At 37.1% G+C, this 16,717-nt stretch overlaps 2 protein-coding genes and 1 long non-coding RNA gene across 4 annotated transcripts; 1 reads left to right on the plus strand and 2 right to left on the minus strand.

The window, feature by feature from the left end:
* Positions 1-227: 227 nt before the first annotated feature.
* On the minus strand, positions 228-2,185 carry iho1 (interactor of HORMAD1 1). The gene is made up of 4 exons (XM_023262223.2): positions 2,139-2,185; positions 1,975-2,059; positions 1,561-1,676; positions 228-1,454 (listed from the first exon to the last, which is right to left on the minus strand). The coding sequence occupies exons 3-4, from the start codon at positions 1,588-1,590 to the stop codon at positions 723-725; spliced, it is 762 nt and encodes a 253-aa protein (XP_023117991.2). The 5' UTR covers positions 1,591-1,676; positions 1,975-2,059; positions 2,139-2,185; the 3' UTR covers positions 228-722.
* Positions 2,186-3,028: 843 nt separating this feature from the next.
* LOC129348893 (uncharacterized) lies at positions 3,029-3,696 on the minus strand. Its single transcript, XR_008601636.1, has 3 exons — positions 3,544-3,696; positions 3,315-3,379; positions 3,029-3,163 (listed from the first exon to the last, which is right to left on the minus strand). It is a non-coding gene; the product is annotated as an uncharacterized LOC129348893 (long non-coding RNA).
* Positions 3,697-5,773: 2,077 nt separating this feature from the next.
* c5h1orf159 (chromosome 5 C1orf159 homolog) lies at positions 5,774-16,641 on the plus strand. Of its 2 annotated transcripts, XM_023262191.3 has the most exons (9): positions 5,778-5,992; positions 8,201-8,280; positions 8,368-8,452; positions 9,604-9,699; positions 9,801-9,857; positions 13,912-14,046; positions 14,183-14,208; positions 14,365-14,389; positions 14,658-16,641. In XM_023262191.3, the coding sequence occupies exons 2-9, from the start codon at positions 8,209-8,211 to the stop codon at positions 14,759-14,761; spliced, it is 600 nt and encodes a 199-aa protein (XP_023117959.2). In that variant the 5' UTR covers positions 5,778-5,992; positions 8,201-8,208; the 3' UTR covers positions 14,762-16,641. The 2 variants fall into 2 exon arrangements, with proteins under 2 accessions (XP_035800308.2, XP_023117959.2); XM_035944415.2 differs by lacking the exon at positions 8,201-8,280 and having other exon boundaries at positions 5,774-5,992.
* Positions 16,642-16,717: the final 76 nt, after the last annotated feature.

The raw sequence follows: 16,717 nt of genomic DNA on the forward strand, positions 1-16,717 counted from the left end.
ATGTCTTTTTATCTCTTGTAGGCCTGTACGATGCTCATATATTTAGTTTCGTTTGAAACAGTTTGGAAAAGGTTAATATTTCAGCTTTATTAGGGGTTGTGCTTTAGTCCTTTTCAAATATATTTTAATATACAGAGATGGGTTTCTAATATTAATTGGAATAAACGAGGCAAGATATTCAAAACACCAAACCTTGGAACAAAACCCAGGTCTTTAATGATGACATGTAGAGAAAGTGAAGTACTTTTAAGCACCTGAAATTATTATTATTTACACTTACATTAAGAATACAATGTATTTTTACATGTTCCAGATTCAAAGAAGTGTCAAAGAAATTATACAGCAGGCATCTGATTTGAGTTTATTTTCACTGCCAGGTCAGAAGTATAAATATGAATAAATTAGTTTTAATAAGTCAGCAAAGAGATGTTACTAGTACAATATTTTGTTTAAGTAAACTCAAAGAATGAAAAAAAATTAACAGAAATTGGGTCAAGCAGCCCTGAACTTGTTCTTTTACCTTCCTTTACATCTTTTCTGCTGTATGCATGAGGCAAAAAAAATATTTTGCATTGTATGAATCCCTCAAAAACATTGAATAACTTTCTAATAGAACATAAGTAACCAGTATTAATAAATATAAATATCTGGGGCTTTTATTCCCCTTTGCTCCAAAAATAAGAAGGCAAACATTTCACTGCTCTGACACCTTTACTCATCCATTAAAAGCCTGAATCAGAATCAAATAACTGCCAGAAGGATGCAGGTTTCACGGTGCTGGACTCAGCTGAAAGCTTCTCTAAGATGGGTGGGATAATTTCAAGGCTGAGAGAAGGGCTGCTGCTGTCCTGAGACCAGCCGCTCAGAGGGTTGATGAAACATCCTGCAACTTCACTGGATTTTGTCTCCTTGTTCAGTGGTATTTGACTGTTGGGGTTAACACTGTCCTGGCTGGATGCAATGTCTAGATAACAGTTCTCATGGAGAGATCCTGAAAGATTCTGTTTGTTTGAGTTCATGAGAGGTCGACGGTTTTCATCGGAGACTGTGCTCTTCCTCCTCTGTGAGGGCACCAATGGTCTCTTTTTGCGCCTCCTATGGCCACTCACAGTGAATTTCCTCTGCATGATGATGTGGCTACGATCCTGAGGGGGAACTTCAACTTGATTTTGTTCAAGGTTGTATGATGCACATGCAAGCTGTGTTCCATCGAGCTTGTTATCCTGCAGGATATTGGATGACACAGACTGCTCCAGCGCTGGTGACGTCTGGATGGCGCTGTCCATCGCTCCTTCGTGGCTGGATTTGGCTGAATGCTCTGAGACCAAAGTGTTGAGCAGCTTTTGGACCTCTTTCAGCATATGTCCTTGTCTTTCCTGCTCCTCTCTCAGACTCTCTAGGCTATTCTTTAAACTTTGCAGATGTGAGTCCAGCTCTGCCGTTGCATCGCCATTCTAGAAGACAAAAATGAAGCCGTCAGAAATATTTATTGGCCACTAAAATCATTTTTTTCCACAGTGAAAATGCAGATACCTAGAGCACATGCTACATACAGTTTACCTTTTGCAGTCTTTCCTCCAACCCTGTCATCACCTCTTTCTGGGACTCAACTTTATTTACCAAAGTCTCAAACTGCTGGGAAAAGTCACTCTGAAGGCTGCTCAAATTAATTTGCACTGGAATGAGTGAATGAATAGATTGAGCTTATAAGTAAGCATACACAGTATAAAAAAAAAAAATTTGCACTGAAATCAATACATTTAAAAAAATACATAATTTTGCACATTTAGAGTTAATTATGAGTGAAGGTGTTTAATCATTGGACAAACAGCACCATCTACTGGTAATAAGATATACTTGCTCACCATTTTTTAAAAAATTATTAATATTAACTTAATTTGATATATAGTATGCAAAAAGACACTTTAAAGATTTAATTCGAAAACATACATATCAGTTAACTAGGAAACTTACATGTTGATGTAAAATTGTCAATTTTTTCATAGATTGTTTGGCACACAGTTGTATTTCTCTCTGTGCCCACAACCAGTTGTTGAATCTGAAATGCATAGTATTACATTTTACACTGAGAAAGGAGGAGCTGCAAAACATCAAAATGGATGCCCATCATCACTTACATTGTTGAGAGTTTCTCTGATATGTTGACATTCCTTGGCTAAAAAGTCACTGTTAAAGCAAAATTGTAAAAATCGATTGTAAAAAAATATCACAGGTAATAAGGACTAGTTTAATGTTATCACACAATTATGAATTCAACCAGAGTTTCGCATGATAAAAAAATATATACCTGTCATTTTTTTCCTTTGCCTTTTTCCTGTCCTCTTCAAATTTATCCAGTATTCCAGAAATTCTGGTTTTGTCCTTCAAGTTTCCTAACAGGAGGGGTTTAGTGTGATAATTGCTTGAAAACTTTGGGTCACTTCCCTAAGCAGTGATGAAATAATATAGAGATGAAGAAACATAAAGAGAGACACTGTAACTATGATTCACACAAGAGATTAGTAATAAACCTGTATGCTCTCATGACCATATAGTTATGTTTTGTTTTCTTCATACACAAATCAGACTATATCATTGTATTATGAACATTCAAATTCCTCCGTTTCATAAAAACAATAATAGTCCAGTGTCATCATAAAGCACACATACTCGCTGGTTTGCAATATTGTACATAACATAGAATACCGCAGTGCTACCTTAGATTAACAGATACAGCAAAGTCTCACATTAAATATGGTACATTTCCACAGCAATACAAACAACTTGTCATGTGTTAGAGTTGAAACGGTGATTACATTTTCTCTGTTCAGGCTTGTACCATGTTATTATGATACTATTTATGGATGTGGATCATCATTTGGAGTAAAACACACACGTAAATTAGCACAGTAACACCATTGTCATTAAACCTGACTATAACCTACATGCACATAATAATGCGATTTAGTGAGCTGGATTGCCATTACTGTGTCAGTAGCACCACCTGCAAAATGAAGATCTCACCTCTTGTGAACTTTGCTGTGAATTCCTGGAAGACAAACTCATATCCTGAGAGGTGCCCTGAGAATTTTCAGGCCAAAACTGAGACCCAAAGAAGAACTGAGAGTCTGTTAAACTGGAGTAGCCGCTGGTAGCAGCATTCCTGTTCAGCAAAGGTTGGATGAATTAAGAAAAACACAAGCACAGTTTAATTGTGCGGAAATGTAGTTGATAAACAACCAAACCTTTTTTCCATGTACTTATAAAAACAAGTTAATATTTTTAGTCTCAAGTAATACACTTTAGCTAGCTACCTGGTTCCAGTGGGGATGCTCAGCATGTCCTTGATATTTTTGATGTGGTTCATTGCTTTTGGTTACTAGTTGGTGAAAACAAGTTAGAAGCAGTTTTATACAGCGATGTCATCTTCACAGCATCAATACAGCAGCTGAAAGGTTTGCTGAAGTCATACTAGTTAGATAGCTAGCTGGTTAGCTAGCTAGCGCCAAGGTGTTGTTTTAGAAAACCTTATTAAACACTTACCGTATGCTAGACATGTAAATGTAGTAGTGCACAACGGTTACGGTAGATTAAATAGTAAAAATAACTTAGTGTTCACAGACCTCAGGAAGTCGTGACCGTTAAAAACTAACTTTAAACATGTTTTGGAGTATTTAAATTTCCCGCCGTCCGAGCTGTCAGAACGAGGCTGCGCTGCGTTCAGGGGTCGTCGAAACAGTGTCCGCTACTGCTCGGTACAGATCAGAAAATAGGTTTAACAGCACTCATAGAAAGGGTTTTCTGTATTTTCGAAAGGGCTTTTAATGATTCATTGATCTGTTTGTGGACTCTATGCCTCTATCAACATTTTTTTTTTGCAAATCCTTATGTGGGGATGAAGTGCGTTAGTTTTAGGTGTAAAATCAACACAACCGACAAACCAGGATAATCATGAAGGGGTCCGGAAGCCTGTGGTGAAAGTGTCGCGAGGCCAAAACTAGCAGGGGCCAGACGTCCCAGCGTGATTCGTTTCAACTTTTTTTTTTTTTTTTTTTTTAAAGAAAATTACACCACAAAAGTACAACAGTAGCTATGGTAGACTGTGTACTATTAACTTTTTCTGTAGCAGCGCATTCTAGGAGGCCTGAGTCAAAATCGAGTTTTCTCAGTTTATTTTATTCCCAACATTCCTAAAATATTTTTGTTTAACCATATTACCACAAGCAAAAACAAAATTTTGTGGTTGCACCGGATTTGATACAAACTTAAAGACAACTGAGTATTCACTGTACACATTGCATACATTTTTTCATGCAGGAGTAACCAGTATGATCCATTATGGTCCTGCACATGCTGGCCTACTGGCAAATGTGATGTCAAATGTATTTTTTTCTGCTGTGACAACTGGAAATGTCTGTTGTGGGCTGAATTATTTGGGTAAAAATGTCCCATTGTGATTTTTCTGAAGATCATTTCTTAAATTCAAGCTACAGTTCAAGATTGACCGTGTTATGTGTTTGAAAATGTTTACACAAGGAGGAAAGCATGATTTGACAGAACAGTTTAAATCTGTTTTACCATTTTGAAAATGTAAAAAAAAACAAGAAATGAACAGTTGAGTCATACATTTTTATGTAAAGAAATTTATTTATACTGAAAAAAATCATGAAGAGTGTCTGAATAAATTATTTTGTTGCTTGTTAATTGTAATTTTTGGAGCTAGAGTGGTGGGTAAACTGGTGAATGGTGCACCCTAAGAACAATGTGTATTTGTCTTACCTCATGAGTCTGATGATGACTGATGATTTTGACCAGTGCAAGCTTGGTACGTATTCATACATTTAACATTATTTTCCAAATCTGAGTTGCTCTGACTTTAACGTCAACACGATTTAGGAATCTAGGATATTTTTTAGAATGGATGGGCTTATGACAAATTAGGACAAATGTTATAACTTTAATATAACTTTATTATCATTGATATTTAAAATCACAAAATAAACATAATAACAATAACAATAGTAATAATAATAATGATAATAATAATCAATAAATAAAAATGTCCCATCCAATCAGCAGATGCTTGGTCCACACTAGCTAATAATTCAAATTAGCTAGCTAATGCTACAGCAACATAATATTGCATTCCATTGTTAGCAGCCAGCTAGTTAGACTTTTAAATGTTAACTGTAACTGTTTTCCAATGTTTATTTATTTGTCTATTTTACAGATTTTCTTTTGTTTGATTACAGGAAATATATAAAAATAAATCAAATATAAATATATTTTTTTACAAATGCTAATTTGTTCTTTTGAAACGTTTGACTGTTAAATGATACTCTTTTCACTATCTTTTAAAAAAAATTTTTTTTACTGTTTTTAAATCAGAAAAAAATACAGATACGCATATTAGGGACTGAAACCACTAATGTATTTCAGCTTTTTTTTGTTGAGACAATAACTTGCACAGCAACAGAAAAAAAACATTTATACACTGATTGTAAATAAATAAACAGGCCAATATGGTTTGTGTTGGTTTGTTTGTTGTTGTTTTTTGTTGTTTTGTTTTGTTTTTTTACAAATGAGAAATTGCTGTTTTTAAATGTCTCTTTTTTCCATTTGCCGTTATTTTTGGCAGTTGCGAGAAGAATACTTGCCCTTCCGTTCCCATGTAATCCAGTCATCCGTTTATTGAATCGGTCTGTCAAAGAACCAACACCGTGTGCGTTCCGTCGGCTTTTATTGTGAAAAGCGTCCCGTTGGTTTTATTGTGAAAAGCCGGGATAAGTGCATGCTAACCGGGAGCAGGTATCTGAGAGCTGCTGCTGTCTGTCGCCTCGTCTGTCTGTGGCGGAGCTGCAGAGGTGTGTTGATGACAAATCTGCCAACAGATCCGAGCCACGGTGCGCTAACAGCTCTGCGGCGGACGAGACGTGCCGCTGCTAAACCCGCAGCTAGGAGTTTGATCAGGCCAAAGCCTCGTGTTTGGCCGGTGAGTGAACTTTTTTCTTTGCGTCTCCACATCGGTGCAGCTTCTGTGTCCGATAATGTGAGGCGGATCTGAATGTGTAACGCTGACATGTCGGTGTTTTAGCTCCGACTGCTAGCTCAGTCACCGCCTAACTTCATCCCAGTGACAGGTGCTAGCTTAGCTCAACAGCTCATCACTGGCGTTAGCTGCTGCTCGTAGTTCTCTCATGCACTCGTTGTGTTGTTGTTGTTCTGCTTCTGAAAATATGTTCTGTGCTTTAAAAATGAGTTTTGACAGTTTCAAGTTAAGAAAAAAAGTCTATTTTAGCAAGACTGCTTCTTGTAAACATTCAAACTGGGGGTTTCTAGCCTAAAATTTAATCTAACCTCCAACTGTAGTGTATTTTACAAATTATAGTTTACAAGAATATCACTTAAATTGCAAGTGATTCAGGTTTACATCACCTTACAGCAGCAGTATTAGTTATAAGTTGAATCAGTAGGGTATTTGCTGTAATGTAAAATTAAAAACTAACAGCTTATTTACTGTATTAACAACACAGCCCCCTATAGTAGGAACTGAATGCATAAGTTCACTACTCAGATTCAGATCTCTTTTTTTGAACTTTGTATGTCTAACTTTATTTTTAATCCTCCGTGGCACAGAAGAAATTACATTTCTGAAGAGATATTCTGCCATTCTTTAGAGTCTATTTTTTTAGCTGAATTTTGCTGGAGGGGTTGTGTTCCTCTACACTTCTCTCCAAAATACTCCAAAGCTGTTCTGTTGGGTTCAAGTCAAACAACATACTTGGCCAGATCATGGGTTTCATGTTTTTCTTCTTTAGAAACTCTCGTGTGATTCTGGCAGTGCGCTTTTGGGTTGTTATCATGCTGGAATGTTATTTTCTGCCAAGCTCCAGCAAACTGGGACTCATCATTTGTCAGCCAGTATGTTGGTGTATTCACGGACGTTTATTGTTCCATCTTTAAAAGTCATCCCCCCTATCCCCCATATCAACACACTGCCACCTCTGTGCTTCACTGTCAGGACTATGCATTCAGTGTAGTAGTCATGGCCAGTTTCACACTAAATACACTGAGCCGGACAAATTCGTTTTGGTTTCATTTCACCAAAGAACAACATTCTTTGGCTTCTTTTCATGCATTTTAGCAAAGCTTGATGTTGCAGTTTAGTCCCAAAGAGCAAGTAAGAGGTTTTTCTTAGGATGCTATCAACATCTGTCATGTTGTACAAGCTGCTTGAGCTGTCACAGAAACTTGACTTTCTACACTTATTCACTGTGCCGAGTCTAAAAGCACTTGCTTGTTTGTTTTTCAGAGGTAGATTGTGAAAGTAACCCGCTTTCTTTTGCATCATTTTAGGCCACCGCAGCTCTGATTAGTGGTACTATGACTGATAGCTGTTACAGCTGATTTATAGTTGGTCAATGTTTTTTTGTATTCTTTCAATATTTGTGAATACCATAGTGCAGATTTGCAGATAGACAATCATTTTAAAACCATGTTCACGCAATGAGGCTAATTGGAAATCACAGATGTACTCAGTTTTGCTGCAGTGACCACGTTTTCAAACTTGTGCCTATGTATTTACTTTTGTCGCATTGAGCCTCTACTCTGGGGCCTGTATTTTCAACATGGTCTTTTCGATATATCTGCTTCTGCAGACAAATTACTCTGTCAACTGAGAAATAATCCAATATTGAGAGGTGAAGCAATTTGGAATAGTTTTATATCTGTTTAGACCAATTTAGTCATTAAAATAAAGTGTTTCAGTGATGTATGGAGTGGAGCAATACTTGAAAATAAGCTTTAAATCAAGGTAAAAATTCATAAGTTGCATAGCTTTGTAAGACACAGCAAAGTTATAAGCAGATTTGTGTATCAATTAACGTTTTTTTCCCCAAGATTTGGAAACTAAGATTTTGTCTCTACAATAATCTAATAATAATAATAATAATAATTCTAATGATAACATAAAATTAGCATTACCTCTGAAACACTAAGCAGTGAACATGTTCTATTAATCTTAACTTTAAAGCATGTGCAACATCTAGATAACCATCTAATTAACTGCTATTTTTATCTGGTGTTTTGCTTCATCGTTCTTCTACCCTGTCAGATTAAATGTGCAAAGCTATGTGTCCTGCTGTGTGCCTTGTCCAACTAACTGAAGCTTATCTAACTCCTGTCTGTTTGATCTCCAAAGGTTTGAATATGGCTCTGTCATTCCTTTTGGTCTTGGCTGCTACTGTGATTCTTATCAGACCTGAGACACCTGTAACTAAGGTAGAAAATGGATTTCACCCCGCCAAAGTGTGGCCAGCATGTGCTTTGTTCTGGTTATGCTGATTTGCTAATGTGTGTTGCTTACAGGCCCTACATCAGAACTCCCTCGAATGTTGTGGCGAGAAACAGAGAGCGAACAATTCCTGCTCCAATGACACTCACTGTGAACCAGGTAATGTGGATGTTTTCAGTGACTTACCACCAACAAACAGCCGCGATCAAGGCTGTCAGCATTATGCAGAACAACACAGAGCTTTGCCCTTGTAACATCATCATTATCTCCAGTGTGAGATTAGTCAGAGTGAAAGGATGTTCTGAACAGTGAGTATAAAGTAGAGCCTCCAACTATTTAGTATATAAGAGATTCAACTGAATTAAAGAGACACAGCGAGTTGGATCTAAACAGTGTAATGTAATGTGGGACTGGTGCTTCTGTTTGTTCCAATTTTGAACTGGTCACATTATTTTTCCATATGGGTTCAGAATAATTAATTTATCAAGCTGTGAGTCACCCTTGGATTGATTATTGCTGATATGAATGCCTCATACTGCGGTCAGAATTTGTGACTTTATGGCACACTTTTGTCAGACTTTAGAAGGCTAAATGCAAAAGCAGTCTGGTCTCAGTGACACTTGGATAATTATTTGATTTGACTTATGTGATGCTGGTGTCCCTTAGGAGTTTGGAACTAGTGTGTTTACAGTAATACTGCAGAAATTGTTGTATGAGTGTGGTGTTTAGTAGCAATGGCTTAGTCAGTTTATTAGCAATATGCAAGTGCAATGCAGCAACAAGCAACCAGAGTGAAAGTACTGTAGTTCCTTTATTCTGTACAGTTGGGTATCAGGAGTAGTAAATTAAATACATATCTGGTTTTATGCTATATGAATGGAAATACAGAATCAGCGTGCAAACACAAACCTCTGAAATCAGTACACCATTGTGGAACCGAGAGACTGTGCTAAGAAGTAGAGCAGATTATGAATGAAATCCTCAGTACATACATCAGTTGTTTTGAGTCCTATTTAATATCTGTAATTTTTTAAACGATGGAGAGAGTTTGATTTAGTTGATGTGACGTTTTTAGAGTGAAGAAACGTTCGGCGTGTGCCTGCTGGAGGTGAAAAATAAAGGATTTAACTCCCCTTGTGTTAATGGTAACTTTATCCTACGTAGGAAAAACAAGCTTTAATGACCATTGAAATGTGAATAGAACATCATTTTGTTACAGAATGAAATGGACATTTTATTGATGAGATGATATCAAACGGAAAACTGAGAAATAAAGAATGAGAAATCCATTTTCCTCTTTCATTCCTCAGGATGCTTCATGCGCGTCCTTGAGAACAGCAACACTGTGTGTATATTCTGTGACTCGGCAGCTGTGGATTTAGAGAACATAACAGTCTGCACCTACAGTAAGCATTGTATACTATGTGGTGGTTTTTTTCTATTAACAGACAAAAATCTGAATGTTGAATTGTACTCGTTGATTTGTCCCATTTTGTGTGCTTTTTAGATTATACATTGGAGCGTAAAAATCATACAACAGTAACTACTGTCATTCCTAAAATTGGTAAGTGATTTACAGTCGTCATGGGTGATATTTATGTCTTGTTCTTTACTGTAATGTGTCGATAAGTCAGAATTATCAGAGATCATTTGTCATGGTTTGGTTTTATATGAGATTAGTCAACTGAACGATTAACGTTGTTACCCTCACTAGTCAGAACCATAAATACTAGTCGATTAAAATAATATTAATATTTCATAGATGGGAGTGTGCTTCAATTAAACGCTGGAAAAGCTTTTCTCTTTACACTAATGTTATCGTGTTTTAAAATATAATAATATTCCATTAAGCTTAGAGTTGATATTATACTGATATCAAATAAAAGATCATATATGTTGTTACTTTGTCAATGCAAAACCATACAACTTACATAATAAATATTTTAGTGAAGTGGTGCTAAATCTTAAATACAAAACAGGCATTTTAATATAGATATTATATAAATATCACTGGGATATTTTACAAGGAACTAGTGGTCTATTATTTTTTGGTAGCTGTGTTATGTATATAGCATATAATAAACACACCGGATAAATCTGTATGCAGTAATTTGCTAGAGAAACACTGGGGATATGTTACAGTAACATTCTGAAGTATATGCTGTAATCCAGATATTTTAGTCTAACTGCAATGTACTTACTAGAGATGTTCCAAGTAGCTCTATTGCATTTTTCTTTATTTTAAGGTAGTAAATGCTGCCAACACACACCACTATAAAACTATTGGCCATCGCTATTTTGGCGATGCATCAAAGTGACAGAACACTCATAGAATTGATATTTTGATGTAAATCTATAAAAACAACTGCATCAAACAGTTTCTGCATTTGTTTCTATCAAACTGCTATACTTTTGTACAAAAAAATCAAACCATAGAGGTATGATATTAGTGAATATTTTCTACATATTTTTTTTAAATTTAAGAACATGATATAAGAAAGAAGGTAAAGAAAGGCAGAATGGAAGTGGGACCTTTCAGGACGTTGCCGTCTCAGTGGTGGACCTCCATCTTCATTGAACACTGAGCACACTTTGCATTTCTGCATTTTTTGGGCAAAGTGCCTCTCCCATTTTCAGTGGCCCCATCCTAGTATTTTTCTGCCTGGGCTCTCAATTCCATGTCCTTCTCCAGCATTTGGACAAACCATAATGTGTCATGGCAGAGACCTTTGTGGCTTTTTCCCAGCTATTTCTTATGAAAAAATAAGCACATGAACATCTAATAACAACTGAAAAATAAATTCAAATATAAGGAGGATAGGTTCTCTGGATGAACTATTCCATTTTATTTAGTTAATCAGAATTCTCAACCTAAGTCACATAGTAAGGTTAAGACCTTAGAGCAGGGGTCACCAACCTTTTTGAACCTGAGAGCAACTTCAAGGCTACTGAGTAGTACGAAGGGCACCTCGTTTGATACAAACTTCCTCAATAGCAAACTTGTGCCATCATCTTTAAACAATAATAATAATGAAAATAATATGTAAAAAGACTCTCTGATCACATTTATGTTAATTATTCCTTACAATAATTATTAACGATTTCCACAACAATAATGGTAGGAAACACACACACACACACACACACACACACACACACACACACACACACACATATATATATACATATACATATATATATATATATATATATATGGAAATCTGTTCCAATATTTAAAAGTCAGAGGTATCCCATCTCTGAAACTTTTGTAAATATCTTTCTTGACAGTTTTGTATGAATCAGCATATTTGCAGCATTTTGTTCAAAATCACACCAGTTACATTTCTGTGCAAACTGTCACTTCTAACATTTTTAGGAAATCATTAACTGTCATCAAATCATGCTTCATTTGTGCAAACCACTACCTTTGTAACATTTTTGAACAATTCATGAACTCTGTCCCATGTTTGTACAAATTATCAGTTATGTAAGAAAAAAAATCAACTCTTTCACACTTTGAAATGAATCCTATCACATTAGTGCTAATCACCAGCATTTTTCACCAGCATTGCAACATTTTTAACAGATCATAACAACAAATCATTACATGTTTTCAACAAATTATTTTTCACATTTTTGTGTAACGACACGGTGCTCTGAATGACAACATGTTACCTCTTTCTTTGTCTGTAAATGTGTGTTAGTGGGAAGCCTGGCATTGCAGAGCTTATCATGTCTTACCTTTACCTTGTAGCTCACATTTCAGATGGTTCAGTTTCCCAGTGATGTCCGTTAAAATGCAAGGACAAGAATCCACTCAGTGTCCTCAAGCAACAAGGTGTCTTCCCTTTGGATTGCATGAAATCTTTGATTTCAGCCAACAGTGACAAAAAACGCTGCAAAACTGGTCCCCTGCTGATCCATGGGGTTTCTGTGTGTAGTAACAGGTCACTATGTTCAGCTGACTGCTCCTCCAGCAGCACCTTCAATGTCCTGGTTGTTTGGCTTTGGAGCCATTTATGATCTTCATGACACGAGTCCTCACATGATCAAATCCGGCCACTTTTGTACATACATATGTCCTGCTGGTGAATGATGCAGTGGTAATGTAGGAATGTTGGGAAGTCTGGATCACCTCTGCATCGTACAATGAAGCCTGCATGGCGACCCGTCATGGAGGAGCCCCATCCGTCGTCATTAAAACAAGCTTTTCTAATGGTACATTTTTCTCTACGAAGAAACTTTTCGCCGCATAGTACATGCCAAAGCTGCCTTTAAGTCCCGGGCTTTTCCTGTCCGTAGTGCGCATCCAGTCTATGTGCGCTACCAGGTGGCTAGTTAGCATGGAAGCTTTGTGGTGGCTAAAGTTGCGTCTCTCCACATTGTGCCGCTTTGCCGTCGCAATAGTCGCCCCTCTTCCTCCCAGTCATCGTGAAAATAGTGTTTTCTCTTTCACTTCTCTGTCATGTTTTGGGGATAAAAACCACATCTAGCTTCCCAAAGTGTCTGCACCCGGACGCTGCAGCAGAATGACGTGGTGGTTTGACATGCGCAGTGAACTTTGACTCGGACAAAGTCAAAGTTCATTTACACCGAAGACATTTTTGTTTTTAAAAAAAAAAAAATTATAATAAATATTGTAATTTAAAATCTGCATTAATGTAAGTATTTTTGATTTAAAAAGAACAGCAACTATAATTTTTGATAAGGAATTTCATGGTGACTAGTGTTATTTTTAGAATACCTGTTGCCGGCAACTCACATGGTCTCTGCGGGCAACCAGACGCCCGCGGGCACTGTGTTGGCGACCCCTGCCTTAGAGTATTATACACTATAAATAGAACAAATTTCACTAAATTGTAATATTAGATACTTAAGAACTGTATGTTCTCGTTGGATTGATAAAATTAAAAAGCTTTTTAGTGTTTTTCTAACAGAGTTGACATAAATCAAGCTATAAAGTGCCTAAATGTTCAGAAAAACCTGTTCCTTGACAGGATTGCTATTATTTTAAATTCCATCAAATTCAAGTGAAAAAATGTAGTATTAGAAAACTTTAAATAAATATATCCCTCATTCTAAAGAGTCTGTGCTGTTATTTTTTTTATTATACAATGCCATTTAAGTTTACACAGCCAGCCACCACTAGCTAGGTCTGTTGCCCCCACACATGGCTGCCTCCTCTTGATGCTTGCCAAAACATACAGCATTCTGACAGTGTTATGATCTATAAAATGAAAATAAGGCTGGATGTATGCTGTGTGAAAATCAGCTGACGTATAAGCACTGGACTGGAGCAATGTGTGACCACATTCAGCACAATTATGTGGACGAGCAGGGAAAGAACTCTGCTGGTGCTAAAATTAGCCTCGCTCAGCAAACAAATTTTGACTGTTTTGTTTTCTGTTTCACTTTAAGTCGATTAGAAAAATATGTCATTAGGATCATCCCTAGTGATATAGTCTCCACATTATGATGAGCTTGAAATTGAAGTTAGAAGAGACCAGATTTGCTTGTGTGTCTCTGGCTGGAATGGGGTTGTATGTTGCAGCTAAGATGTAAGATGTTCGCCACATTTCTCTCAGTCACGTCCTGCTCTGTGCTGTGTTTCTGTGCAGGAGGTCCCGGTGTGGCAGCCTCTCTTCTTCTGGGAACACTGTTGATCAGCCTGTTTCTGATCCTCTCTGTTGCCTCTTTTTTCTACCTCAAACGCTCCAACCGGCTCCCGAGCATCTTCTACCGACGCAACAAGGGTGAGCAACACACAGTTGTGAGAAAATGGACGAGGCTCCCATCAAAGCCTTCAGAATGAAGAACAAAATGTTGTTTAGTGAAATGATGTATTTTCTATTAAACCTGAATGTAATGTTGATTCGTATGCATTTGCAGCCTTCATATTCCAACCAAGTGAAACCGTAAGTCAGTTTTATTGTTTTGTCAAAGCTTATCCAACACCATGTAGACACTTTAAATCTGTTTGTTGTTTCCTGTTGTACAATGGCTTTATTTGCATATATTTGTCTCAAAAGGAAGACATCAAGCTATTTAAACTTTGTTGTTTTGCCTTCCAGGCTGTCATGATCCCCTCCTCATCAGGTAAGACGACTTCACTGTGTTGCTCTGTGAAAAACCTGTTTGAGAACTGTCTCCTGACTGAACCGGTTAGCTATTAGGTAATGTCTGCAATATCTGGCTTTGTTGATGACGAGTGTTGCAGCAATGCAGTAAAAGCTCAAATTGTAACGTCACAACAAAAGCACTAAAGGGCCGCTTAAATGTGCCACTTGTAAATTTCAATGCAAGTCTGCTCTTGTTACTCTCACAGATGAGTGTGTGATCTTGCTTTTCTTTCTTTGTTTTGAAGTGAGGAAGCCAAGATATGTGAGAAGGGAGCGGCCCTCTGCAACATCAACACTGAACAGTGCCACGATAACCACAACATCCACAACTCAAGACTATAATGTGTAGGAGGACGGGTGGGAGGTCTGCTGCAGGTAGGAGAGAGAGCTCAGGAATGATGTGAGACTTTATCATGTGAAGAAAGACCAGCTGACTCTAATGAGGGTGGCCAAATTAAACTGTTGCTGCTTCTGCCGCATTCGCGTCACTGGAGCTGCTACTTTTTCTGCTTTTAATAAGAGTATGTTTCTGGAAAAAGCATCCAGCAGCTAACTTGTCAGTCCTCCTGGCGCTCTGAATTGTCTTTGTTCAGCAGACACACGATATATCTGAGGATGAATAGTTTCAGTATTTGTAAGTTGGTTGGTATTCTCAGTTTTGAATGAGAGAGAGGATGACTGCTTAGTTTTTATCTGATGTTCAGAAGTGTGAGTTCAGTGGCAATATCTAGACATATGAGGAACTTGGTAAACGTGTCTGTTAAAGGAATGCTTTGAAATAATTAGATGAGACTATCAATACCAGTGTCATCTCTATTTGGAAAATATGAAGCTGCTACCAGAAGCCGTGTAGCTTAGCGCAGTACAAAGACCCTTTGAACCGACCCTGGCTGACTGTTTCCAGTCAAAGCTAAGTTCACATAACTGGCTTCTGGCTGCAGCTTCATCTGTTTAAGATACGAGATTTGTATAGATTTTTGTCGTCTAACTCTCTCTAAGTATATTTCCCAAAATTTCAGATTATTCCGCTAAAGCAAAGACAAATCAGGCCAGTGACCAAGTTTAGCAACAGTGGGGGTTTTTTTGAGACAAAGTGACAGCCAAGTAACATTTAATGGACGTCTGATCTGCTGATCATGATGGTTTTACACGTGTGCTATTTATTTGACTTTGTGCACTGAGTTTTACTGCGTAGATTTGGGCCAAAACAATAAATGATGTGTCTGATAGCGTTAGAGTTCCTCTGGTGGACCAGGATGTTTTAGGAATTGATGTTTGTTTCTTTGCGTTTTGTATTTTTGTTGTTGCCGTTGTGTTTATTATTTTTGTGATCAACCAAGGTGAATGTATTTCACGTGCACAACAAATCGTGTATTGCAGCTGCATCCTGCATTTATTGCATTCTACATTCACACCCACTCAGTCATGAAAAGAGGAAATTTTCAATATCAAAATCTTTTTTTTTTTTTTTTTTTTTAAAAATTCTGTGATCCTGCTGAAGCTGTTAATTTTAAATCCCAACAGATTTTACCCTCAAAATAAATGAATCTTCGTGCACTTTATTTATCTGAGGTCTTCAGCTAACGTTGGACCTTAATTTTTAAAAGAAACGCTCAAAATAACTTGTTGCCATCGAGTGTGATTGAGATTTTTGTTGTTGTGTAGGTGGCAACATTGGAGTTGCATTATGAATGTTACTTGACTACTATTACCTTTGCCAAATGTCTGAAGAAAATGGCTTTTACTGTACGCCATTACTGTGATTACTGTGCCATTATGAGCTTTAAGTGCAGCCAGGAAGCTTTTAATCATGACGTATCTGTGATGAATAATTGGGTATTTGAATTACATCCAGTGGCCTTTACTGTATCTACAATCCTAACCTTATCCGAGTTTTATTTGCTCCACGGTATTTTATTCCATAAAGTATTTATTCCATATCTTGACAACCCTATGGCTGTGAGAATAAAAAGTCATTTCCATCTTCAGTATATGTGGAGCAATCTGAAGTGACCCAGATAAAAGGCAGCAATCATTCCATTAATATTCCCCCATTTTGCTTTGTGTCTTTACTGTTGTGCAGACAACCATAAGATGACTACATGTACATACTGTTTTATACAAATGATGTATTGTTTTTCTAATGATGTACATATTGTAGTTTCAGTGCCATGAAGAAAGTTCAGAAGCTGTACGTACTGTTTGCAGAAATAAAGCACCTTTCCATAATCCTGTGTGTAGTCGTGACACATATCATTCAGCTGGAATGTTCAGTTTTTGGTGCCGATTTTTAGTGAATGTTAAA

Source organism: Amphiprion ocellaris, chromosome 5 (assembly GCF_022539595.1).
Source record: "Amphiprion ocellaris isolate individual 3 ecotype Okinawa chromosome 5, ASM2253959v1, whole genome shotgun sequence".
NCBI classification, from domain to species: domain Eukaryota; kingdom Metazoa; phylum Chordata; class Actinopteri; family Pomacentridae; genus Amphiprion; species Amphiprion ocellaris.

Excerpts from the sequence above, each read along its gene's own strand:
- iho1 (XM_023262223.2), bottom strand. The coding sequence starts at position 1,590 with ATGACAGGGTTGGAGGAAAGACTGCAAAAG. Across the intron at positions 1,455-1,560 it reads TGGAGGAAAGACTGCAAAAG|AATGGCGATGCAACGGCAGA; the intron begins GTAAACTGTATG and ends TTTGTCTTCTAG.
- c5h1orf159 (XM_035944415.2), top strand. The coding sequence starts at position 5,792 with ATGCTAACCGGGAGCAGGTATCTGAGAGCTGCTGCTGTCTGTCGCCTC. Across the intron at positions 8,453-9,603 it reads TGACACTCACTGTGAACCAG|GATGCTTCATGCGCGTCCTT; the intron begins GTAATGTGGATG and ends TTCATTCCTCAG. Across the intron at positions 14,390-14,657 it reads CATGATCCCCTCCTCATCAG|TGAGGAAGCCAAGATATGTG; the intron begins GTAAGACGACTT and ends TTTGTTTTGAAG.